The 27,283-nt window shown below is 46.9% G+C and overlaps 1 protein-coding gene across 1 annotated transcript; it reads left to right on the top strand.

The window, feature by feature from the left end:
• The first annotated feature begins 254 nt into the window (after positions 1-254).
• Positions 255-26,765, top strand: PNOC (prepronociceptin). Its single transcript, XM_036856426.1, has 4 exons — positions 255-446; positions 10,632-10,781; positions 22,545-22,996; positions 26,345-26,765. The coding sequence occupies exons 1-3, from the start codon at positions 381-383 to the stop codon at positions 22,947-22,949; spliced, it is 621 nt and encodes a 206-aa protein (XP_036712321.1). The 5' UTR covers positions 255-380; the 3' UTR covers positions 22,950-22,996; positions 26,345-26,765.
• Positions 26,766-27,283: the final 518 nt, after the last annotated feature.

Genomic DNA, 27,283 nt, shown 5'->3' with positions numbered 1-27,283 from the left:
TGTTCTTCATTCCTCAGGCACAAAGGTTGCTCAAGGAGACTCCAGGACTGGGGTCTGCCTTGTCACTGTCACCAGGAGCCTTTTTTTCTTCCTGACTAGCCAGAGCTCCCCGTCAGTCTTCGCAGCGCCTCTGGAAGCAAAGGGAAGGCAGCTGTGGGATCCTGGCTGAGCTGAGTCCAGGTAAAGCAGGCTTGGGAATGGACTGATGGGGAGGTTGGGATGTCACAGGTCTGAGCACAGAGCCAGGGGGGCGGGGAACAGCCAGGAAGGATGGTAGGTTCTGCTGCTCGCTTGATTAAGGGGGTCAGCGTGTGTCTGTGTCATCGAGGTGGGCAGGGAAGGGGAGGGCTGTGTGGGGCGCGGGGGGGGGGAGCGTATATATGCTGGTGTGGCTGATACCGTGGAGCCTCACATCCGAAGGAGCCTGGCTTACTGACAGCTCCCAGGTAGGCGACTGCAAGCAAGCCCCAGCCCCAAGACTCGCTGCTGAGAGCCTGGGGAAGTAGCCGGGCGGCAGGGCTTTCTCCCCAGCCCCTCTCCTTTGTCCAGTGTGGATGCTGCTGGCCTCCTGTGAGATTATCCCTTCATTCGTCTTCTTTTCTGGGCTCGGATGGGGGGGTGGAGGGGAGGGCTGAGGCTTTTATCCCGAAGAGAGATGCCGAAGAAGAGCTGAACTTGGAAATGAGGAAAAGTTTTGATTCCCCAGCTGTGGCCCCTACTTTGTCACTGCTGTCTGTGGCGACAAGGTGGTTAGAGGTGTGAGGTTAGGGGACCGGCAGGCACTTGGGGGTGGGAGTGAGGGCTTGCATTTCAAGGCAACCCTCCAGAAGCCCCCAGCCCTCCAAGCACCCTTGTGAGTGATTTCTCTCTGCGCCTGACTTCTTTTCATAGGGCGTGCAGGCTGTTTTCAGCATATCACTGAACTTGATTCGGATTGGGGTTTTTAATCCTGAGGGAACCCTGCTCCCCTAGGCACCGAATACAAATCGCTAGTAATGATGCGGGGGGCGGAAACCGGACCCTGCCTTGTGCTCCACCAGTACGTGGCTGATCGCGGTCGCTGTGTGTGAATTCCGCGTAGATTTCTGCAAGGTTGACCTTGGTCTCCAGACGCTGAATCCTTTGGAGGTCTCTTCTCTTTCTTTGCATCTTTCTTCCTCCCGCCCGTCTCTCCCACCTAAAGGTCTCTGCCGGGGTCCTGTGGAATACGATGTTCAGAAGTCATCCAAACTCTCTCTGGCTCAGCCTTTTTCCTCCTTCTCTCTTTGTGCGGCTCTCCCTTTGCGTCTGGCTTCCCCTCCCACCGCTACCCATCCCATCCTCCCCCATCTCATTCTGAACATGGGCAAGTTCTGGGGGAATTTCAAGTAAGGCAGGATGATTCGGGAAATGGACTATTTAAAGCAAGCAGCTTTGGACTTGAATACCCTGATCCTGGGCTTCAACATCTGTGTTTCGTTTCCTTGAGCAGCCCATAATTGTCCCAATTATAACCAATAACATTGGTCGGCAGACGAACAAAAGATGAGCTTTGCATGGCATTCGCCAGCAAGCCTAAACCGGAGTTTTCAACATAGAGGGGGGGAAAGTAAGTGCCTGGCTTCTTATCAAAACCTCCCAGGGAAACTGCTGCTCTCTCGCTTCCTGTAGCTGGCTACTGCGGACACTCCTCTCTCTCATTTATAAAGTGTGGCAGGGAAAAAGTCTGCACGCTTCCACCGCTGCTGTGATACCATTCACAAAAAGCATGCGTGTTCCTTTGGCCTTGCTGAGTCTTCTGCAGGGGAGGGTCCCTGAAAAGACTGCCCCCAACCACCATCTTGGTAAAAGGAGCAGCTTCCACCGTTCCCTGTGCTGCCCATCGAGGGCGCTGTGGTGCAGCCTGGGGTCATTCAGAGGGTGCAGTTTTGTTCTCCCAGGGGCGGCAGCCCTGGCTTTATCAGCTGAAGGCTGAGGGTACTGGGGGATTGAGAGGATGCCGATTTTGCATTGTCAACGAAGGGAATAATTGCAGGATTAGGCGCAAACCGGTGCTCTCTGGAGCCCAAGACAGGAGCTGTCACAAAGCTATTCTGCATTCAATCAGGTATTTATCATCTACACTCCACCAGGCAGGGTGGATCCAACAGAGGTGATAATAACAGTCCTTTACACTCATACAACGATTGACATCTTAGCGCTTTTCACACCCACTAGCCCCCGCAACAGCCGTGAGAGATGGTGTCATTATCTCCATGTTGCAGTTGAAGAAACTGAAGCTGAGAGATTAAATAATTTGTTGAGGACGTGGCAGAGAGGGGACTGAGTCCAGCCTTGCTGGTTCCTTTGCATCCCCCTCTTCGGGCCAGGGGTGCTTACAAACTAACGGGGTGGGCTTGGGGCAACACACACAGTGAAACAACTCGCGGATGATGCGAGGCTGGGTGTAATTAAGTCCTGAATTGCGTGGTCCAGACAGCAAGTGCTGGAGGAATTTGGGGGAAGGAGTCCTTGCTCAGAGATTCCAGGGATTCGAACCGGGCAGGGAAGGAGGTAGAATCTGGAAGAGCCAAGGGCTTTGGAGAGGGAGGTGGCAGCCGGGACAAGGGCACAAAAGGAGGGCAAAGAAATGAACCTTTATTGGAACCTACTATGTGCCAGGTAGTGAGCTAAATTTGTCTACATGCCTATTTCATGCTAATATACACACGCACAGTAGGGATGGCAGGTTTAGGGTGAGTGTTCTCTACGCTTTTATCCACATGGTTCAATTAGCCTCACGCCCCCAGCCCCAGAGCTCCCATGAAGGAAATCTACCTGATGTGAATCTGGGTGGAACTACTCATCAGATATCCTAGGGAGGGGATGGGCCCCCCGCCCAGAGAACAGGAGTCATAGTGATGACAGCCTGCAGTGGCTTGAATGGCTGGGAGTTCATTAGGCAAACTGGATGTTCTAAACACTTCTATGTAAATATCTATAGGTCCTCCCACTAACCAACATGCTGCTTTCCTTCTCACCACACACTGGCTGTGAGATTTAGGGCACACCAGTTTGGGGGGCAAGCCGGTTTTCTGGACATCTCCCTAGATAGCCAGTGATCACGTTCGGTTTTGATTTTCTGCCATCCTGTGATTTTTCAAGTACTGGTTGCTGCCTCAGTGTTGCAGAAACACAGAATCGCCAGCTCTGAAGGGCCTGGCTCGGCATGTGACTTGTGGAGCTGGCCTCTGAGGAGTCCTGGGTCTCGGTGAAAATGTCAGCGGATCACCCGCACACACCCAGGGCTCTGCCTTGCAACCAGGGCTCAGAGCCGACCTCCCCTCAGCTCACACGCATCCTGTGCCCCTCCCCCACCAAGTCCCCATTCATCCTTTCATTCATTCAGCCGCGAAACGTGCTTGGCTTACTGATAGGAGCCCGCAGTGCTGAGTGTCAGGAAAACAGACCTGGCAGCCTGTCCTCAGAGCTCTGGCCAATGTCACTAGATGTGAACGAGTCTAGGCCAAGTGGTCTCCAAAAGGGGCGTGGGTGCCCAACAGTCCACTGGGCTTTGGGAAACTGAGGCTTAATTTTCTATGTGGTTATCTTGTCTTTCTTAATTTGCACTTTAGTGGGTTTTATATTGCATGTAACTTTTATAAATAAATTGGGAAGGTGAGCTCAAAACGGTCTGATTTCTAGAAGTATAAAGTTAAAGAAGTTTGAAGATTATTGGTCTAGATCCATTGCTCTTTTGCTTATCTGTATTTTCTAATCTTTTTGAAAGGAACCTTAAGAGGCTTTATTGTAAAAGTAAATAAAAGCTTTGAAAACTCCATTTAAGTTATTTTGACAGTATATGTGGAACCGTGGGCCAGAATCAGGAAGATCCAAGTTAAGAGCGATGACACCTTTCCACTTTTGTGGCAGCCCTGGTAGAAAATGTGTCCCTTGGGACTTCTCTGGCAGCCCAGTGGTTAGGACTCAGCGACGGGGCCCCGGTTCAATCCCTGGCGGGGGGGCAGGGGGAGGAGGGTAGAAGCAAAAATAAAAAATAATAATAAACATAAAATTTTTAAATAAAATAAAAACAAAGACTTTAAAAAAAGAAAGAAAGAAAATGTGGCCCTCTCCTGAGCCCCAGCTGGGCTACTGTAACAAATATCTGGCCACTTATAATATCAAAAATATTGACCATCTAATCTATTGTAACTGCCTCTTTTTGGAGAAGGGGAAACTGAGCCCCAGAGAAAGAAAGGGCCTTGTTCAAGATCCCACAGGTGAGGGCAGGGCCAGGCCTCTCGCTTCCAAGCAGAGGGCTTTTGTTCATTCACTGCCCACCAGCTCCAGGCACACCCGGTCTGTGCAGGGCGGGGGCGTGCTTTGCCCTCCACCTCCTCTGCGCCCACCCCCTCCTTCCAGGTGGAAATTTAGAGCAGAAGAGGGACCTTTTTGGATGTAAGTGTATTCGTTAGAGGAGGAAAAGAAATAAAGGGGCCTCAGTCATAGCTGGTGAACAAGCAAAACTCAGTGTAGGAGTCACGTCTGCGTTAAAGAAATGAGGCGTGTGGAAGACAAACCCCCGTACTGGTGGGCAAGGAAACACTCCTCCAGGAACTGGGGAGAGGCAACAATAATGAGGGTGTCATCAGAGAGGGGGAGCCCAGAGTTCAGGACAAAAGGAGCTCCTTACAATGAATTCACGTACATGAACACAGACAGAAAACTGCCGAAATCTTTTTTTTTTTTTTGGCCGCGGCATGTGGGATCTTAGTTCCCTGTCCAGGGATCGAAGAGTCCTAACCACTGGACTGCCAGGGAATTCCCCTGCCGAGATCACTGAGAGGTCTGGTGAGAGCATGAGCTTGCAAATCAGATGGGTTGGGTTCTCAGCTCTGCCACTTCAAGTTATTTCTCCTCTTCAAGACTCAATATTCTCAACTGTAAAATGGGGACAACAGCATTTACCCCATAGGGTGGATGCTTATAAAGCAATCAGCACAGTGCCTGGCACAGAAGATGCTAAATATAATAATTATGTGATTACTATTAAATACAGAGACCATCCCAACGAGATTCCACCAGAATTTGCCAACCTTTCCAAAGCAGGTCTAGTGTGTGGAACTTATGGTTTCCCAGAACACGTTTTAGAGTCAAAACACCTGAGTTTGTCTGGCTCTTGTATAAGCTGGATGATCTTAGGCAAGTTGCTTAACCTCTATGAACATATGTTCATCTCAAAAGGGGGGATAATGTTAACCGTAGATTATAGGATTGTGTAAGAATATAAAACTCTTTTGTAACCTACAAGAACAATATTTATATATGTGGTTGATGAGAAGAATGGGGACAGATATACCTCTAGCAGAAAGGCATATCTGTCATCTTCCCTTCTCCACTAGAAGCACTAAAATTACAGGCTTTCTCATAGGTCATAAGACAAAACCCAATTAACTTTTAGCTTTGGCTAAATCTTCATATGTAATCCTCCAAACAGATAAGCAACTAATTACATTGCCCTTGGAAGCAAGATTACAAGCAAATAGATTAACCTAAACACAGTGGTATTTTATCTTCGTAAAGAGTGAGGCACGATTAATTTATGAGGTGTTATTACTGAAATAAAAGGTAATTAAACATTTCTTTACTCAATACAAGATGTCCAGACGCATAGCATCCCCACATAGAAGGGTTAGCTGAGTTTGGTTCACTAAGTGAATACAAGCCATGTAAAATTCAAACACACTTAGGGTAGTGTTATTTACTGATGGTCTCTATTGTACAATTTAGAACAACAATAACAACAAAAACTGTTGTTACCCCCATTTTGCAGGTGAGAAGACTGAGGCTCTCAGAGGGGAAACAACTTTCCCAAAGTCACACAAAGTGCAAAGATCAAACATAAATATAACTCGGGAATTAACTAATTCCTCACCTTCATTTTACTTCACATTAACTGATATACAGAGCAACAAAGCACACAGATGTTGTCAAGTCTTCTCAAAAATGAAAAACTTCTATTGAGTTTTCAAGAAAGTTTAGTCTTAACCTAGAACACAATTGTTCGAGGGTTGTGAGGAGTACCAAAAAGGACAAGGCGTTGTCCCCTTTATGAGGATTATTACATATATTTTGAGCTTTTATTTATATTCATCTCATTTAAATATCAGAAACCATCTTTGAGTTGGACTGTGTGGTGATTCCCATTTTAAGGATTCTTTGAATTGCAGAGGAGAATGAATAACGTTGAGTAATGACTGGTTTTTAATTACTAGGTGGAGTCACTAGTTAAAAGCAAGGGGTAGAAATCTCTGTCTTCCGGCTTCTTTTACAGGCTAAATGCCCACTGAAATTCATCAATCTTTCTGTTTCAGTGTGGCTGGAACATTGTTACGAAAAAGAAAGAAAACCTTTAGCCTTCAGCATCAACTACTCTTTAAACTCATGCTAATTCATAAGCAAGGATAATAACCAACCATGCCTCCCCGGCACTCAATTGCTTCCAAGTGTTTTTCATTAAATCTAAGTGAAAACACTTCCCACGATGCAATTTTAAGGGAATATTATTAATCACATGCCTTGATTAGCCTTGGGGAATGGAATAAGCAAATCGGCTGAATAAAAATGACTTTCTTCTTTCTGAAAAAAATACAACTTTAAATTTTTAAATTTTAAATAAATAAAAGTGCGGGGTAGGACGTGGAGGGGTAGGGAGGTCAGAGATGGGAAGAGAGGTAAGTGTACCATGGACCAGCAAGGAGGGCCAGGCTAATGCCAAGTAGATTTGATAAGGTTTTTCCAAGTGCCAGACCAACAAAGGCCCACATTTTACATGCAGGAAACGTATCAAATGGAACACATGCTCAATGTCCCAGGAGCTCATCTTCTTTCCTCAACTCATCCTAAAAACCCATTTACCCAGAATTTGAGATAACAGGAGCAGTCAATCCATCAAACATTTCCTGAATGTGCAAATTGCCACGGTTAATGAAGTTCATGGAAAACCTCAGCAGGAGAGCACTTCATTAACATCTGCCACAACTTATCAGCTCAGCCTGTGCAAACATGTGTTGCAATTTTGTATTAGGAAGCAGTCCCTTTTCTCCCCGCCTTTCCGTCTTCTGTGAAGTACAGACACTGCCATCATGTGGCCAAAGAGAGCATAGCATGCTGGACAAATCCTACAAAACCGTCTCCTGCCTAGAATGAAATTGAGTAGAACAAGAAACGTAAAGGCAATTACCAAATTAAACAAAAGATCTATCCAAGCAGTCCTCAGTTTAAGACCTTTGCTTATATGGTGGCTGTTTGGAACTCAAGATACGTGTTCTCTTCAAAAGAGCCTGTAAGTGGTGATGGGTTTCCCTGGATTGTCTACCAACACGTTGCACCAGAGCAAACTTAGCACGTAGCTAACCATTCCAACCATGCCTCCCGGCCACTAGCAACCAGTCTTCTTACAGAACGGGCATGGGGTTCCAGCTTAGGATGGCATCTTGCCTTGCTCTGGAGCAAAACTCATTCCCACCCCTCCCTGCCAACCCCCCCGCCAAGCGGAACAGTTAGCTACTGGACACTTTGTCAGTGACACAGGTCCTGAAGTGGCTCCTGTGCCATGGGCATCCCGGGCCCCCGGGGGGCCGGTGATCCCAGACACTCCCCAGTTCTCTTCTCACTAATTTGTGAAGGAGAAGGGAGAGGGCTCCCGAGATACTCCACTGTCACTTATCAAACTTTCTTGAGCACCTCCTAAGTGCCTGGCCCTGTGCTGGGTGCTGGAAATTCAGAGAACCATACAAAGAGATCTCTGCCTTTCAGGAACTCACAGCCAGTGGGAGACATAGACACATAAGTCCAAGCTTACCACGTAGAGTGCTAAGGGCCGCGTGAAAGACAATGATAGTATCACAGAGTGAAGGCTATGTCCTAGGCTCTTTCTTTGACAAGCTTTTACGTTGTACTTGTTCTGTGCCAGGTGCTATTTTAACTGCTTAAAAACATCAACCCATTAATCGTCCAATAAGATAGGTACTATTATTATCCCAGTTTTACAGATGAGAACCTGAGAGGGTGACTTGCAAGCGTGGGATCTGAACCCACGTCCGTAGCGATGAGCAGCTGAGAAAACGTGAATCCCAACAACCCCGTCTCGGGAGGTCTGTTGTGCCTATTTGACAGGCCCCTGGGCCTCGCTTGCCTCCCGGTGTGATGTGCTGCTTAGCGAAGCCACAGGAGCAGAGGAGACTCATCTAACTCAGACCAGGGCTTGGAGAGGGCTTCCCAGAGGGGATAATTCCTGAGGTGTGTATGAAGTATGAGCTGGTGGCGGGTATTCTGGGCAGAAGACAGAGCAAGGGCCAAAGCGCAGTAGGCGTGAAGGACGTGATAGAGTTGGGAATTATGTGTGATTCACTAGGAATGGAGGAGATTCAAGGGTGAGTGACAGGAGCTGAAGCCAGAGAGCTGGGCAGGAGCCGCGCCGCCTCCCACTGGGGGTTACAGAATTATCTTAAGTATGAGTAACATCATCAGATGTAGAGATGGCTTGGTCGGGGAGGGGGATCATTAGGCAGACTAATTAGGGGGCCATCACAGTAACCAAGGCAATAAATCTCAGCTAAGGCACTAGCCCTCGGGGTACAGGAGAAAAATGCATTTGAGATATATTCATCTGAATAGATGTTCAAGTTCATTATTCATTAACCCCAGACATCCCAATCTGTAGGGTAAAGGTCAGACCCTTTAGGATGGCCAACATGACCCTGTTTCATCTAGACGGAGCCTCTCTCTCTCTAAGCAAGTGCTTCCCTTAGGGAGGGGGCCCCAGTGCAGCTGCCTGCTTATCTCCCCCCCACCCCCCGATCCCGGGCTGTGGTCCCGATTCCAATACGCCTTTGAAAAGGTGGAGTCACTAGTTAAAAGTGAGGTAGTTCTGTGTCTCTCAGATGCCCTCTTCTTTGTCCTCTTGGCAGACTCTTACTCATTATTCAAAACCCATCTCAAACGTCACCTCATTGACTTAAACATTGACTGAGCATCTTTCATTCGACATCCTCTTGGTATGAAATGCTTGGATGACGCCCAAGAAGAACTGGGGTGGTCTCCCAACATGGCCACTGGCACGGGATCCCCCTCTCTCTCCCACTGACTTGCTCCATTTCACATCCCTCTTCTACCACTGCTTCTCAAACTTCAGCATGTGTATGAATCGCCTGAGAATCTTACTGAAAAGATCCAGATGCAGTGGTTCTGGGGTAGGGCCTGAAATACTGCATTTCTTACAAGATCCCAGGGGGTGCTGCTGATCTGCAGACCGCATTTGAACAGCAAGGCTTTCACGTTTTCTCAGTACAGTCTGATGAAAAAGCAATTAAGGCAATTAGTTTTGTTTTCCTATGCTCAACTCTTATTAAGATAAAATTTACGTACAGTGAAATGCACAGAATCTAAATGTACAATTCAGTGGGTTTTTGGCAAACGTATACACCCCTGTGACCTACACCTCAATCAAGAACATTCACATTTCCAGAAAGTTCCCTTGTTCCCCTTTCCATTTAATCCTCCAAATAAAGATGGTTCTACAGGGACCCAAAGTGAGGTAGTCCAAGAAAATAGCTTTCTGATTCAGGAGACTTGATCACAGGAAAAATTTAAAGGGAAACAGGAAGAACTGTACATCTTTGAGACAATCCTACATAAAGAATATAAACAACTGATCTAACTAATAATCATTAGAGCTATTACCTTAGAATAGTCTCTTTGTTCATTTTTTTTTAAGATTTTTTTTTTGATGTGGACCATTTTTAAAGTCTTTATTGAATTTGTTACAATATTGCTTCTGTTTTATGTTTTGGTTTTTTGGCTGTGAGGTATGTGGGATCTTAACTCCCTGACCAGGGATGGAACCCACACCCCCTGCATTGGAAGGCGAAGTCTTAACCACTGAACCACCAGAGAAGTCTTTCTTTGTTCATTTTTCAATAGATAACTCCAAAGCCTGGTTCTGCAAAGCCTCGTCCTGTGCTTTGCACGGCTTAGCAAGGTGAACATATTAGCTCTGTGCTCAGGAAGCTGGCTCACGTCTAGCAGGGGAAACAGACAAGGAACCTAGCAGAACCGTCCCGGAAGAGTGAATTCTGGGCCTCGGGGCATTCCTGGCAGAGGCAGGGGAGTTTGGGGAGGATCAGTCGCACATAAATCTACTTTACACGTCTCACTCATCACCGCACTTTGCAAAATGTCCCTTATGGGTCTAATCTTTGTAATAGCCCTGGGACAAGGTGGGTACCACTATTCCCCTATTAGAGTTATGAAAACTGAGGCTGGGAGAGGTTGTCTTCAGGCCGCACGCTGGTAAGTTGCAAAGTGAGGCCTTTAGCTCCCTGGAAGGGTTCATGCCCGTGGAGGTCAGCTGAGTGGCAGGAATTGCAGGGGTCCTCCCCCCAGGAGCCCAGACACTAGCCCTGCCTGAACATTATGCCTGGCAGACAGGCCCCGGGCCACCTGGTCTCTCAACAGCCCACTCCCTCCTGAGAGGTGGAATCTCAGGCCCGGCTGCACAGTCCCCTCAGAAGAGTCTTTCCCGCATCCCCTGTGTGAGGGTCTCCAGCCCCTACCGGCCCCCACAGAAGGGCTGTGCTAATTGCCACCCGCCCTCACTTGTGTTTTAGCGTCCTGCTTCCAGCTCCTGCACCATGAAGATCCTGTTCTGTGACCTCCTGCTGCTCAGCCTGTTCTCCAGCGTGTCCAGCAGCTGTCAGGAGGACTGTATGACCTGCAGAGAGAAGCTCCGCCCAGCTCTTGACAGCTTCAACCTTGAGGTAGGTCCAGGAGCAACCCTGTCTTCTCCTCCCTCCCCCCCCCCCAGGCCACGTGACTCTCCCAGTGTCAGAGGGTCTGTAGGAAACAGATGTGGACTTGAGCATCTTCTGAAAGCAAACCCTGTCATCTTTCCACTTTACCACGTTCATATAAAGACCCACCCATGCTGCCATTTTGTTCCCATCATTAAAATAACGCATACTCATTCTAGTGAATTTGGCAAACTCCAAAAACTATAAAAAAAATTTAAATCACCTTTAATCCCACCAGAGAAAGAATCCTAGTTTTTTCACTTGCTATGTTACACAAGGATAATTTTCCCCTGTTATTAACATTATTTTAAATTACTTCTTCCCATGAATACAGTATACTTTGCTTAACCAATCCCCTCCTGTTGAACATGCATGTTGCCCTTCCGTTTTGATATTATAGACAGTTCTACAATGAACACCTAAATGCTCTCTCGTATTTTAAATTTTGATTTGAGCACTAAATTTCTTTTTACTAAATAAGCTGCTTTCTCAACTGCTTTCATTACAGTTTAGTTATTCCTCTCCTATTAAATCCAATATAACTCAATTACTTTTTCTCTGTAGTCAAGTAAACTCTTTTCAAAAGAGTTTGAAACTCCTCAACCTTTAAGAACAAACTTTCGCCTACTGTTCCTTAAGGCAAGCGTACTGTTTCTTAAGGCAAGCATACAAATATAGGAACCAAGTACTCACGCTGGGATAACACCCTAACGTGAGCAGACACAGCCCCCGACGCACCCAAACACCAAGCTCCTCCTGTGCCAGCTCAGTGGTTTTCAAGTCTGTTTTCTGAACGGTAATAACCACCGAATCATGAAGTGCGTCCCCAGAGAACCCATTCAAAGTTCATCCATCCTCCTCATTCAGCCATGGTGGGTTTCCTGAGCACCTACTATGTGCTGAGCACTGGGCTAGGCCAAGGGCCCCGAGGTGAGTGGATGGATGGCTTTTGCAACTGGTGGGAGAGAAGAACCCCCAATCCCTCCATGAGCGTAATTACTGAGCCCTGGGGAAGCAAGAACAGGGGACCCCAACCTAGTCTAGAGGGGCAGAGGGGGCTTTTGGAGGAACTCAGTCTCTAAGGAAACCGAAAGAGGATCGGGAGTGAAGAGGCAGGGAGCCAGAGCCCCAGGTGCCCAGGTAATGGAGGGAGGCGTGGGGGAGGGGAGGGCGGCACATGTGCAAATGCCTTTCCGGGGAGGAGAGCGGCAATTAAGGAACTGAGAAAAGCTGAGTTCGGCTAGAACACAGAAGGCCCACCTGCCTTTTCTGTGCAGCCCAGAGAGGCTTAAAAGTTCACCCAAAACAAAACGCTTTCCCTTGGTCTTAGTAAACAGAGCAGACAACTAGTTTACACGTAAACCAGCGAAGGAGTGGATTAAGCAATAATCTCATAAATGCCACACTTTTACGGCTCTGAGGTTGCAGCCTAGACAAGACTGAAAGTTGTGAACAATTCCTGAATCACGAGCTTTAACTGCAACCCTTTATCTCCCACTCAAAAAAGCATTAGGACTCGAACAGATATTTGTACACCCATGTTCATAACAGCACTACTCACAAGAGTCAAAAGGTGGAAATGACTCAACTGACCACCGAGAGATGAATGGATAAAGAAAATATGGTCTATGCATACAGTGGAATATTATTCAGCTTTAAAAAGGAAGGGAATTGTGACACATGCTACGGCATGGATGAGCCCTGAAGATGTACGCTAAGTGAAATACGCCAGTCACAAAAGGACAAATGCTGTATGATTCCACTTACCTGAGGTTCCTAGAGTAGTCTGATTCGCAGAAACAGAAAGTAGAATGGGGGTTGCCAAGGGCTGGGGAAAGAGGAAAGGGGAGTTAGTGTTTAATGGGTACAAAGTTTCAGTTTGGGAAAATGAAAAAGTTCTAGAGATGGTTGGGGGAGGTGATGGTAGGACAACAATGTGAATATATCAATACTTAATACCACTGAGCTGTACACTTAAAAAGGGTTCAAATGCTAAATTTGATGATATGTGTATTTCACAATAGAAAAAAAAGCGTTAGGACCTCAGCTGTAAGGATAACCCTAAGTCTGCTCTAATTTATTTTCTACAAAGTAAAGCATTCACGGATTTAGGTGATTTGTTTGTAACAAACATCGCACCTGACTGTGAAGCACTATAATGCTCCCACTCCCAGGACACCTTGACCTTGGGAGCTCTATTCTGAGACAACAGAGGCCACCAGGGACAGACTCTCTCCAGCCTCCTTATTGCCATCTCAGGATCTGTCCTCCAGCCCTTTCTTCTTCCTTCTTCCTTTGTACCACTGATTTTCCTGCTGGGAATTTTTCCTTTTTTCCCCTCTCCCACTTGCTCTTTCCTTCCCTCCGTTGTCAGGTTTTTGAAAGAGTATCTACACTTGTGACTTTGAGCCCCTTGCCTCTGCCTCACTCCTTAGCTGCTCTCGGAGGTCACCAGCAGCTCCTAACCACAGAACCCCCGGCAAATGTGCAGGTTTCCTCTCCTCATCCTCTCTGGGTGAACCCGGCTCTCTTCTCCACTATGACTCTTCCTTTTCTGCCTCCTGTTGGGGTCCTGTTCCTTTTCCTGCCCCCTGAACATAAGCAATCGCCAAGATTCCCTGCTTCTTACCTCCTTCTGAGATGCCGCACCCAATTTCCAGGCCGTCCACTCTCCCCAGACAGCAGGTAACGTCCAAAGGTACACTCCTCACTTCTTCTCTGCTGGGCTTCCATCACTTTCCATAGTTTCTGGGAAATCCAGGCTTCCCTTCCCTTTCCACGGCTCCAAGAACCTGACCTGCCATCTTGCTCGTGGCTCTCCCTCCTCCCCCAGCCAATAAATCCTACTCATTCTTCAGAATCCAGATTAGGTTTCCCCTCTTAGGAGAATCTTTGCTGATTCTCCCCACCTGGCCCCAGTTGAGCCAGCCCCTAGCTCCTTTGCTCTCTGATGATTACTTGCATCGGCTAGTCTCTCACCACCAGGTATGAGCTTTCTTTGCTGATTATTCTGGGTATCCCCAGCATGTTGCAGTGTGCGGCACAGAGCAGTACTCAGTTAAGAGGTCCCATGGAAACTGTAAAATTGCAAGACCTTTAGTCTCCTAAGAGGTGCAGGCACTGCACAGTTTTTACACTGGTGTCTTTCAAAGCCAGGAAAGAATTTGGAGCCTGTTTCCATTTCTCCGTAGCATCTTCAGTCTCTGGGGTCCAGACAACACTGTTAGAAAATGACCAGTTCTGGCCTCACAGTGAGGGATAATCCCCGCCAGTGCCTGCCGACCCCCAGAGGACCTGGCTGCCTGGTTGTCTGGTTTCTAGCTTGTATTCACGTTTAACCTATTTTTTAAAGTTTTATGAGATGCCTAGAATTGAGGCAACCACATCTCATTTCTGAATCTTTCAACCCTTGAGTATGTCCACTCTGTGAATGATGGGGGACTCAGATATTTAGGCAAGGGTCACCTCCCCAATCCCTCCACCAAATGATGTAATCCTGAGCTATTCCCAGGACCCTCTGGACCCTTGGCTTCATCAAGAATTTCTTTATTTTTCATTCCAGGGCAATGGTCCAAGTATGGTTGTCTTTTTGTTAGACTATCATTTTGGTCAGTAAATGATTCACACACACCCCAAACCATTGCAATGTCCTGGGCTTTCAGCTAAATTGTGAATGGTACTTACACCAACGGCTTAAGAAGAAAAAAACTAGATTCACTGAGTTGTTTTAGAGACAAAGAAGAAGGTAACTCCCAAGAAAGGTCTGGGGAAATTTATTTAAATTCCCTAAAACTCTATTAACAGCAGAAGAGACTACCTTCTGCTAGTACTTTCTGTCTTCATTACATGAAAATTCTTAGTAGTTGACTTGCAGTAGGAGTTCCTAATACGTTTTTCTTTTGTTCTATTCCTCTGCTGGCCTGCTAGTGTTGGCCCTCAGGTATCCTGGCAGAACCTCCTAAAGCAAATAGATCTCAAATGTCTCTCTGTCAGAAGTGGTTGGATTCCTTAGTGGCAGAAACGTGACAAACTCAATGAGCTGCTTCTTTTCCTTCCAATGGGCTCGTGGGCCTGTTTCCCTAATCTTCGATCCCAGACATCCAAATGGCCCTTTGCTCAGTTTCCTCCCAAGCCCAGCTTTACAGATCAATTTGGCACCAATCTGGGACTTTCCAGATGCTCCTCCGTACTGTGGCTTAATATAGCAATGTCATCAGTGTGGGCTGTGAAAATGTGTCCAGCTCACTTAACGGGCCATTAACCCATCTCTGGAAAGAAGCTGGTGGGTCCCTCAGACCAGAGAGTTTAGGCATTAAGCTCATATGCCCATCTGGTGTTACAAATGCTGTTGTGAATTTGGACTCCTCATTTTTGCCCAAAACCTTCTCCTAAATCAAGAATTGAGATGATTTTGTTAGTACCTAATTCATCTAATAGTATGTTGAGTCCCGGTGCGGGCTCTGCATCTGGTTTGATCGTAGAATTTCATTTTCTCTGATTGACACACAACCTAATTACCATCTGGGCTTAGAAACTCAGGGGCTCACAGAAGATCTGATAGCCTCTGGGCTTAACAGCTTCCACCTGTTTCTGTAAATGGAAGGAGCAGAACAATACAACCAGCACTTTGAGGCTCCTATTCTGTGAGGATCGGACCCAGTGTGCTCCAAAGGTCCATTTCACCTCTACACTTCTACACTTCTGAAACCGCACAACTCAGATTGGGACTTGAACCAATGGGGCTGGGACTGGAACCCAGCCAAAACCCAGACTGGGACTTGAACCCACGGTCTTTTAATTGAGATCACACACCTGGTCTCAGGACTTAATGAAGCTCAGGTTCTTTATGTCTCATCACAGACAGAATTCAGTAAAAGACAAAGTGAAGGGTAGGAAGTGGATTTATTTAGAGTGGATTTATTTAGAGAGATACACATTCCATAGACAGAGTGTGGGCCATCTCAGAAGGAGAGAGGCCCTGAAATATGGGGTGGTTAGTTTTTATGGGCTGGGTAATTTCACAGGCTAATGAGTGGGAGGATTATTCCAACTATTTTGCAGAGGGGGAGGAGATTTCCAGGAATTGGACCACCACCCACTTTTTGACCTTTTATGGTTAGCCCCGGAACTGTCATGGCACCTGTAGGTGTGTCATTTAGATGTTAATGTATTACAGTGAGTGTATAATGAGGCTCAACGTTCCACTGGAAGTCGAATCTTCCACCATCTTGGACCTAGTTGGTTCTAACCTGTTTATGTCATATCTTCTAGGGCTATGTCCTTCTTTTAGAGGTTGTGCCCTGCCCCCTTCCCTCCTGTTTCACTTCTACTGGCTTTCCCAGTGCTACCCATGCTTTCCTGTTATCTCCTTGACCCTGTAGTGTAGGGTTTCTCAGACTCATCACTGTAGATATATTAGGCTGGATAATGATTTGTTGGGGAGAAGGGGGCTGTCCTATGCATTGTAGGATGTTTGCTAGTGTCCCTGTGAAACAGAGCAGGACTCTGTGGGGCCCTCCTGGGTACAAATCCTTTCTGTGTCTCCCATTTCTTGTTTGTAGGAAATAGGCTTCATCCAGCCTCCAGAACTTTCCCTGAGTTCCAAAGGGTAGGTTCAAACAGTTGTTAATCAGGGACAAGGGAGGAGCAATCAAACAATAGTGCAGCCTTGGGGCAGGGTTCCTCCTCAAGGGATACACATAACAATACCTTTGTGTTCTTCTGCGGGAACTAAGGCCCCCATCCTTAGGAGGATGGTAACTCCAGGCTGAGCACAAGATTCCTGGAGCACCTGTTACCTCACCACCAACACATCAGAACAAAGTCACACACCCTGCAGCCTTCACCCCAAATTTTGCCTATTAAAAACTTCTCCCCGAAAACCATCAGGGGTTTTGGGATTTTTGAACATGAGCCACCTGTTCTCCTTGCTTGGCCCTGCAATAAACCTTTCTCTGCTCCAGACTCCAGTGTTTCGGTTTGTCTGGCATCACTGTGCGTCGGGCACACAACCTCGTGTTCAGTAACAGCTGGCCTCCACTCACTGGATAGCAGTAACATCCCTGCTCCCACCCACTGTGTGACAACCAAATGTGTCTCCAGACATTGCCAAATGTCCCCTGGGGGGGGCAAAATTGCTCCCAATTGAGACCCACTGCTGTAGAGCAATAACCCAATAGGATGATGATCTAAAAGAACAAACTACAAATTGGTTCTACTCAGTTTTCTTCAAAGTGTTTCAGGAGCAGGCGAAGCACAGACCCAAGTGACTCTCTGAAGGAGTCCCCAACCACCATGTTCCATGATGGTTTCTTCCTCCTCAGAGCCAGTTCCAAAGCAGGGTTTCTCAAAGTGTAATCCAGACTCAGAATCGCCTGGGATGCTTGCAAATGCAAATTCCTGGGCCCCACCCTCGGTTTACTGCATCAGAATCTCCAGGGGTATAGATTAAGAATTTGCATTCTAACAAACCCCAGTAGGGGTTCATAAAGACCACTCAAGTCTGCAGCTCCATTGTTCTAGAGTCCACCCTCCCCATCTGTGGAACTTGCCCATCATTCTTTCTTACCCAGTGAGTTTGTGGGTGTGAAAAACTGGTTTCTCTATGTATCTCACTGAGTTGTCAGCATCTCGGCGGAAACTCTAAATGGAAAAGACATACTCGCAAAAACCTTGTGTATCAGTAGGGGCCAACCTCACCACCTCTGGCCAGCAGGTGGTCTGGGCAAAGGTGTTCCTTGGAAACCTTACCAGTGAAGGAGAGTGAGAGTAACACTCCCACTGGATACCATCTCTTTCTTCTCTCTGGTCCAGCGGAAAATGAGCAATCTCCCCATCAGAACCTTACTTTTTGGTCTCATAGAATCCTTATTTTCCCATTAGTTTCCACCAATTCGTATTGCAAGACCAGAGAAGTCGCTGACTAGGAGGTGTCCTGGGTTGGGATTTGAAACATTGGAGTTCCGTTCAGGTTATACTGTTATTTCACCATGTAGTTTTGGACCCATTACTGAACCTCATTATAACATGCGAACATGGACCACACTGGTCGTTTCCAAACCTAGGCAAATCTCACAGTTACCTGAGCTTTGTAAAAATAAGCTTTAAACCCTGGTTCTATTCCTCAGAGATTTAACTGGGTTATGAAATTCTGTGTTTTAAAAAGTTCTGCAGATGATTCAGATTCACACCCAGGTGTAGGACCCATTGGACCAGGTGTTGCCCAAGGAGTCTATGCAATGCCTTGATGATGCACGAGAAGAGTTGAGGCATCTCCCAGTGTGGCCACTGGGCGACCTCAGCTGCAGACCCCCTCTTCCTCCTCTTGTTTCTCTTCATTTCACATCCTCACTATGGACTCCACTTTGTTTTCCAGCTATGAGATGCCTGGAATGCATACACGTTCTCCCTACAGCACAGCTAGCAGCCAAGTGAAGAGGTCCTAAGCCTGGAGTCCACGGGTGCCTGTCCGTGGCTAGGCTTTAGAAGATGTATGAACCCCCTAAAATTATATGCAAATGTGACATGAATGTGCATTTATACAGTGAAAGGGAGGGAATCCCTTATGGAGAATCATTAGATTCTCAAAAGAGTCCATGACCCAAAAAAAGGTGAAGAACCCTGGTCTAATGGGACAGACAAGACAAAGAGCTGCAACAGGGTGACAAGCACTACATCAGAAGCGTGTGCTAAATGCCAGAGGAGTTCGAGTCTGGTTGCAACTAGCTGCAACTCCTGTTCTTCCAGTGACTCCCTTTCTCATCTTTTTTCTTTTCTTTTTTTTTTAAAAAGTTCTCCCTTTGTCATGCTTAGCTAAATATAAAGTGAATTCTTTATTAATACAGCTCAGGGCAACAAACCTCTACTTGAAACTCTCCTATTTACTGGATGGAGAAGATTCCTCTGTGAGTAAGATGTGGTCCCTAACTTGTCATATTCTGTCTTATAAGGTGTTACAATTATACTAAGCATTCAAATTTCCACAAGCGCAAAACAAAGTTTTGTGGGAGCACAGAAGCAGGAGAGAGCAATTCCAGCCAGGGAGCCAGGAGCAGGTGTCATTGAGGGGTAGCTCTGGAGCCTGGCTGGCCCCAAAGGATGGATGGAAGGAGGTTATTCCATCAGAAGGAACAGAGTGAGAAAAGACATGCGGGGAAGGCGAGGGAGCTCGCTGTGTTTGAGGCACTAGGAGCAGCCTCATATGCCTGAAGCAATGAGGGGTGTTGAGAGGAAGATTCAGAAATAAGACTGAGGGACTTCCCTGGTGGTCCAGTGGTTAGGACTCTGCGCTTCCACAGCAGGGTGCACGGGTTCGATCCCTGGTCAGAGAACTAAGATCCCGCATGCCGCGCGGCCAAAAAAAAAAAAAAAAAAAAAAAACTGAAAGAGGGGCAAGGACAGGATTGTGGAGTCACTTGAATGCTCTGCTCAGGAGTTTGGAGTTACAGTATTTTATAGACAAAGACAGATATTGGACAGTTCTCCAAGTAACGATATGTTTATATGTAAGTAACAATATGTTTAGATCCATTCTTCAGGAAGGTTATTCTGCCAGGGATATAAAATGCATTAAGGCAAAGCAAAGATCAGAGATGAAGAGATCTGTTAGGAAGCCACTGCACCCCAAGAGGAACTTAGGCAGAGGGGATGGAAAGGAGGAGGCAGACTCACATGCTCATTGGATGGAGGAATGGGGTCCTGAGAAGGGAGACGTCAGAGTGATGCCCAGGGTTCTAAACCTGAGTCAACTGGGGAATAAGGTGCTGTTCAGAGAGAGACAAAGAGACAGAGCAGGACAGACTTGGGGTGGAGAAAGTATATCAGATAAGAATTAAATTCACTTGCTAGTAACAAACACCTAAAGTAACAGCTTTAATAAGATGGAGATTTGGGAATTCTCTGGTGGTCCAGTGGTTAGGATTTCGGGCTTTCACTGCCCTGGCCTGGGTTCAATCCCTGATCCGGGAACTGAGACTGCGTGGTGCAACCAAAAAAAAAAAAAGATGAAAAGATGGAGATTTGATTCCTCACAAAGAAGTCAGGAGGTGGCCAGTCCACGGCTGGTATGGAAGCTCCATCACGTCACCAGACTCCTTCGCTTTCTGCTTTACCTGTCTACGGCTGCCACCCTCATATGGTTCCATCCTCTGAGTCTCCTCAAGATTTCAAGATGGCCCATTGAACACCAGCCAAAATGTCCACATTCTAAGCAGGAGGCTGGAGGAAGGGGAGGAATAAGGGAAAAAAAAGATGTTCTTCCCGGATAAATCAGCTCCCTACTTTCCCAGAAGCCCCACCTGGTCCTTTCCATGTATATGTCATCGGCCACCTCTGGCTACAAAGGAGGTTGGGAAACATATATGTGGCCCTCAGGAAGGAAACAAGTGTTCTCTCTCTTTTTTCTTTTAATATTTATTTATTTATTTGGTTGCACCTGGTCTTAGTTGCAGCAGGCGGGCTCCTTAGTTGTGGCATGTGAACTCTTAGTTGCGGCATGCGTGTGGGATCTTAGTTCTCCGACCAGGGATCGAACCCATGCCCCCTGTATTGGGAGAGCAGAGTCTTAACCACTGCGCCACCAGGGAAGTCCCACAAGTGCTCTCTTAGTAAGGAAGAGGGGAGATGGGTACAGAATGGGCAGTTGGTAACCTCTGCCCCAGAAGAGAAGGTAGGCTTTATTCTTAACAAATTGCACTTAATGCGTTGGTCAGACATTTTGATGGAGATAGAAGACAGGGATCAGAGAAGTGTCTGGACTGTAGGAGGTAACAGGTACCGGATATAGAGACCTGGGGTGCCCTGACAGAAGTGATGGCCAAAATCACAGAAATGAACAAAGTCACCAAGGGGCAGATTGTAAAGAGAGATGAGAAGTGTAAAGACCGAATCTTAGGAACACGGGAGGAAGGAGCACAAACAGTCTGAGAGGTGAGTGCAGTATCAGAAAGAGAATTTTCAGGAGGGTGTGGTCCCCATTACCAAATGCTGCAGGTCAAGGAGAAGGAGGACTAAGCAGGACCATTGGATCTGGTGACTGGGAAGTCGCTGGAGGTCCCTCAAGTAGGGATGAGGGTGGGAAGCAGATTTCAAGGAGTTGAGGAGAAAGTGGAAGATGCTGAGATAGAGACATGGGCATATGACCACATCTTGGAGGACCTGGGCAGTGACAAAAGAGGGGCAGGGTTGGAGGTGGCAAAGGCTTCAGGAGAAGTCGGATTGAAGGGAACGTTTTGAGGGTTTGGTGGAACAGCCTGTGAGGTCTGTGATTTAAGCTGCACACATATCTCACTCCTTGGTTAGAGATCAGGTTGGAAACCTTGCCTGTAGAGGCATCTGTGCCACTCTGAACACCTGGGTGGATGTTCGTGCTCCCCAGGTAGGGCCGATGAGGCACACACACATCTTCTCACGTCCCACACCTGCCCAGGCAGAGCTGTAACTCTTGATGCCCTATAAGCCAAGCAAAGACTCTGAGGTCTGACGAAGGGCTCTGCAGCTTCCTGCTGACCATGATGTCAAGGTCAGGTTGAAAGGTGGTTTCCATCTGGCTAAGGCCAGAAACACAGAGAGGAGCATTCAGGGTGAAGTCAAAACAGCAAATAGGAAAAAAAAGTTGGAGGCAGAGGCTTCCAGGAGACCTAATCGGAGACTGGAACGTGGGAGGAAAGGGCCAAGGCCAGGACCAGTCAGGAGGGTGGGAGATGTCATGGTCAGGCTGATCGTCTAGATGAGAAACGGAGACGCCTGGAGAGGCAGAGCAGCAGCAGGAGTTCCTCGGGGGCTGGCGCGTCTACTGGATTGTGTCCGATGTTCCCCGAATGCCCAACCTGCCTACATCCCAAAGTCTTGACCCCCATTTTCTTTTTTTTTTAATTTATGTTACTGAAGTATAGTTGATTTACAATGTTGTGTTAATTTCTGCTGTACAGCAAAGTGACTCAGTTATACACATATATACATTCTTTTTCATATTCTTTTCCATTATGGTTTATCCCAGGACACTGAATACAGTTCCCTGTGCTATGCAGTAGGACCTCGTTATCCATCCATTCTATACGTAATAGTTTGCATCTGCTAACCTCGAACTCCCAATCCATCCCTCCCCCACTCTCCCTCCCCCTTGGCAACCACAAGTCCGTTTGACCCCCATTTTCTATAACTGATGCACAGAGAGTGATGACTAGTGTATGTGAGGTGAAAAATGAATCACACCAAGGCTGACCTTTACCTGGTGACCTTAAAATAACCATGCAGATTTAACTACGTGACTACATACTTTGACATCTCCAATTTCTTAAACCGATCTGACCTCTCCTAAGCTTGATAAGAGAACAAAATAAAATTCTTCTTTATGGGTGACCCTGATGAGTTGTGTTTGGCTCCAAAAACCCGACGAAGGCTATAACGCGGGGCAGATTTGGTGCACTCATTCTGTTAACTCGCTGTGTCTCCTGTGGTGAGTTAACCTCACCTCCCTGAGCCCCAGTTTTCTTTGTGAAATGACAGAGCTGGGCTAGTTTTCTGCTTCTTTCCAATTCTGAAATTCTACGAACTTAAATAACCGCATGTAAAACTGCTGCACGGTACTTGATAAATAGGTGCTTCAGGAGCACTTGCATTGGCACCAAAGTAGACGACAGAAGGACTTGATCTCCTCACGGACTTGATCTCATTGCCTTGGACCAATAGCTGTCCCTGGTCTTTCTCCCTCTTCCACCTCCATCTTTGCAGGTGTGCATCCTCGAGTGTGAAGGGAAGGTTTTCTCCGGCCCTCTCTGGACTCCGTGCACCAAGGTCATGGCGAGGGGCTCCTGGCAGCTCAGCCCTGCTGACCCAGAGCACGTGGCAGCTGCTCTTGACCAGCCAAGAGCCTCTGAGATGCAGCATCTGAAGAGAATGCCCCGTGTCAGGAGCCTCTTCCAAGCTCAGAAAGGGACAGAGCCCGGCATGGAGGAGGTAGGGGAGATGGAGCAGAGGCAGCTGCAGAAGAGGTTCGGGGGTTTCACCGGAGCCCGGAAGTCGGCCCGGAAGCTGGCCAACCAGAAGCGGTTCAGTGAGTTTATGAGGCAGTACCTGGTCCTGAGCTTGCGGTCCAGCCAGCGCCGGCGCACCCTGCACCAGAATGGTAATGCGTAGCCGGAAGGGGAGCCCCTCCCAGCTGTACCGTCCACTTCAACCCATGAGTGAGTGGGGCCCGAATGAGCTGGGGGCAAAAAGAAACCTCCTCTACCCCTGTCTTAGCCATCCTCCCTGGCCTGGGGAAGCACGCTGGCCCCCAAACACATGCACACACCCTACACCACCTCCAGGGGTTCAGCTCCTGGGAGGCCTGGGAGGTAAAGCCACCTCCCTACCTCCTGCCCACCTTCTCTCTGGGAGCAAAGATTTTCCTGGGAGTGCTCTCGACGCTGACCACTGCCATTAAGAGACTGGTTACCATGGGGATAATAGTAGTGTGTTGAGATAACTAATTCCTCTATAGCTCTCCAGGAGCTTAGTTTCTATGGGGACAGTTAAGTGGACCAATCCTCCTATCTGGTTGCCATAGAAACCATTCACTCACCTTTCCTCCGAGACTAGGAACCGAGAACTGGACCTACACTTAGCCATTCGCAGAGAGTCTGATTTCTGTGGCTGTGATGTTGCTATTTCACCTTCAAAGATGGCTTAGCTGTCCCTTCCCTTCCCCCCTGTATCTCAAGGTGACTGGCTTCCATGGAAACCATTAAACTTTCCCAATCTCCCCCAGTCAAGGAGTTCTGGTTAGGACCAGTTCTTGTCAGGACACTTTCTGCTTCTCTTTCTTCCACACATCACTCGTCCATCTGACCACTTTGTCAGAGATGGGCTGATTCTTTGCAGCCACTGGTACCTGATCAAGGCTTTGAGAATCTGGCCCAAATGGCCTGAGTCGCTTTTGGAAGAGGGACTAAGGGATCATCATCTTTCCTCAGTTTTTGCCTCTTTCCAGGTGCCATTTTTGTTTTGTGTTTGTTTGCTTGCTTGCCCTTCTTCCTCTCTCCCTTCTGGTATGTTCTTACCCCCATAGACATGTTTATACATGTGCCTATAATGCGGACCAGATGATAAACATCAGAGATGCTAATTTATTGCCCAGTCATTACAAACTCAGCTTTCCTCAGCCCATCAACTTACACGTAACTTTGAGTGGCAAAGGGAACCAGCACAGTGGAATTGTCTGAAAATCTAAGAAAATCGCAACCACCAAGCATATATGCCTTAATTCATGTGTGGGAATATGATTATCTGCAGTATCTCATATCTTTCCTTAAACAGTCTAGAAACTTCCCCTAACAGAAAGAACTAATCAGTTGGTCAAAAACTTTCCCCAAACATTGTTACCCAGGTGGGGGCTTTTCCCTGACTCAGAGGCATAAGAGGAAAAAGTCTGCATGTGCTGTGTTATTTTGCTTCCCGTACGTCAAAGGTAGCCAGATTGTTAAAAATCTTCCTCCAAAGTATATTAATACACGTGTGAATCTTTGGCAACCACACTTTAGCAGGGAGGCAGCCCACGTAGTGCTTTGCAGGTAGGCTGGCTTGTTTGCAAAACATCCACTGCCAAACACGGGTATAGGTGTTAAGTTGTGAGCCGAAGGACGCCGTGTTTATTTTAGCAGAATGACTAATCTCCGAAGGCCCTGAATTAACCTGCACTGTTTTTGAAGTCATATTCTTGGATCCTTAACAAGCATTCTGTTTTTCCTAAGCCATACCTGCACAGGACCTAATGGTAAATTTTTCAGAACTAGCATGGATTGAATTCTTTCAAATCTTAAAGATATTCTTCTTGAAAGGGACCCTCAAGGAACACTGAAGACATGTCTAACTCTGAACTGCAACCATTTTCTTTACCTAAAGACAGTTCAGAATCAGTCACATTAGCAAGAATCGATTTATTTAAAAAAACAAAACAAAAACTATTTGAGCCCCTATTCAGGTAATTGGTTTTTCTAGTTACCTATTAAGCTTCCAACTGAGTGGCACTGAAACATAACTGGTAACCAGCTTCTGTCTGTGGCTTTGCTCAAGATGTAAAGTTCTTGATGGAAACACTGCAGATATTAACCAGCTCATTTGGGTGTTATTGATTGCTCTCCTCCTGTGACCATCTCACTCATTCTTTTTTCCACGCATTCATGGTTGCTGAGTTCCAGTGTGGATGTGTATTTATGAGTCCCGTAAGCCTGTCTTTATTCGCCTACACATACTCCAAGCAGCCCCACACATGCTTGAGATTTCTCCAAGGCTGGGGGACTCCTGTTGCCAGGCTGTTCTGGACTCCTGAGACATCCAACACCAACCTATATTTAGAAGGCTGGAGGAAATGGCGCCACCTAACACACGGGATAAAGAGCCCTTATTCAGGGACTTCTCTGGCTGTCCAGTGGTTAAGACTCTGCGCTTCCAACGCAGGGGGGGTGTGAGTTCAATCCCTGGCCAGGGAACTGAGATCCCACATGCCACACGGTGCGTCCAAAATATTAAAAAAAAAAAAAAAAAAACCTTATTCAGAAAGTATAATTGTTACTGGGTCTAAGCTCGGCCACACGACAGGCCAATAACTGAGAGATGAGTTGTTGGGACAAAGCATAATGAGTTTACTGGGAAGCCAGCAAACCGAGAAGACAGAGAGCCAAACCATCTTACCTGAGTTAGAATTCAGGCTCCTTTTATACTAAAAGGGGAGGGCGTAAGGTCAAACACTTCCTGGTTCCCATCAGCCTCCAGAGGGTATGTGTTCATTTCTTCCTCCCTGCAGTCATTCACAGGTGGGCCTAGTCAGGGTGTTTCCTGGGAGCTAAACAAAGGTATTTTAGCTTAATGCTCATTACCTGGGAGGCAGGATTCCCAGAGATGGGCCTTTATGTATAACTTAAGCTTATAGGCAGCATCTCTTTAGTGATTAACATGTAATAGAATACTAAAGTTCTTCCCTGTTACATAATGATGTCCTAGAAAGGAAGGACACTGGGGTGCAGGACCAGTCCTAGACAGACCTGTGAAAAGTGCACAACTGGTCGTGGTATATACCGTCCCTTTCCCTGGCCCTATACTTCCCTCCTCTCTTCTGCTGTCCCTGGCCTTGAACTTCTAGACTGTGGAAAGTAAGCAGATTCATTCCTGGTGAGACATTAGTGAAGTTAGCACTTGTATTATAAAAGAGAGCCATAAATGAGGGCTCTATTTAGCCTGAAGAAATGAATTACCACACACAGATTCCAAACTCCAGGGATGAGAGAACTGCTTCTGGGCAGTTCTCCCCTTCTGCCTTTCAAGCCCTAGCCCACAGACCTCCCTTCATTCTGTTGGTCCTGCCACTAGACCGGGGGCCAGGAAAGCAGGTGTATAGAGGGAGACAGGGAACCCTTCTTGCTGCTTTTGGGGCTAATTATGTGAATGATAGCTTTTCTTTGCCTCCTGTCTATTGCTCAGGCACTAGGGAAAACAGAACTGAAGGGTCAGAAAAACTGTCAGATTTGCCACTGTAATCATTTCTGTCTCCCCAGGTGTCCGGGTGATCCCCAAATCAGCATGTCTCCAGCCCCAGACCTGCAGGCTGGGAATCAGGATTCCTTCCTCCCCAAGGCCCTGAGGAAGGCCTTGTCTCCAGGCCTCCACCCCCAGGGCCCAGCCGCATCTGGTTGTCTTTCCTTTCCCCCCTCCTTCCTGCCCCCTCCCCCCATGGCATGTTTCATGACCACCCTGTTACTACATCAGAGTGTATTTTTGTAATTCTTCCAGCTAACATTTAAAAAGCCCCATCTTTCCTTCTCACCCACCTCTTCCCTCTTCTAGGGGTGGGTTCAAGGAACAGGAAATCAAGAGTGGGGTTTTGACTCGTCACTGCCATAACTTGTTTGTAAAAGAGTTGTTCTTTTTGACCTATTGTTTTAAACAGATATTTCTCCATTAAACTTCTACTGAGCAAATGGTTAGCAAATTGGTTGGCTGGTTTTTTTTTCTTAAAAAGTGAGCATTTTTATTCCTGAAGAGCCTTTAGTGAGAATAAAAACAGGGACAAAGAGGGACTTCCCTGGTGGTCCAGTGGTTAAGACTCCACGCTCCCAATGCAGGGGGCTGGGTTTTGATCCCTGATGGGGGAATTAGACCCCGCATGCATGCCGCAACTCACACCTGGTACAGCCAAAATAAATAAATAAATATTTTTTTAAAAAAAAGAAAAGACAAAATGTTTAAATCCAGAAATTACCCAGGAATATGATCCAAAATGCAAAGGGGGTGGAGGGGTGGGGGGAGGGGTGGGAGGCTGGGATTAGCAGATGCAAACTATTATATATAGGATGGATAAACAAGGTCCTACTATATAGCACAGGGAAATACACTCAGTATCCTGTGACAAAGCATAATGGAAACGAATATGAAAAAAAAAAAAATATATATATATATATATATGTATAACTGGATCACCCCGCTGCACAGCAGAA

The sequence above is a fragment of the Balaenoptera musculus genome, chromosome 6, assembly GCF_009873245.2.
Source record: "Balaenoptera musculus isolate JJ_BM4_2016_0621 chromosome 6, mBalMus1.pri.v3, whole genome shotgun sequence".
NCBI classification, from domain to species: Eukaryota; Metazoa; Chordata; class Mammalia; order Artiodactyla; family Balaenopteridae; genus Balaenoptera; species Balaenoptera musculus.
The sequence above is the reverse complement of the archived record's forward strand: the minus strand, read 5'-3'. Positions and strand labels throughout refer to the sequence as shown.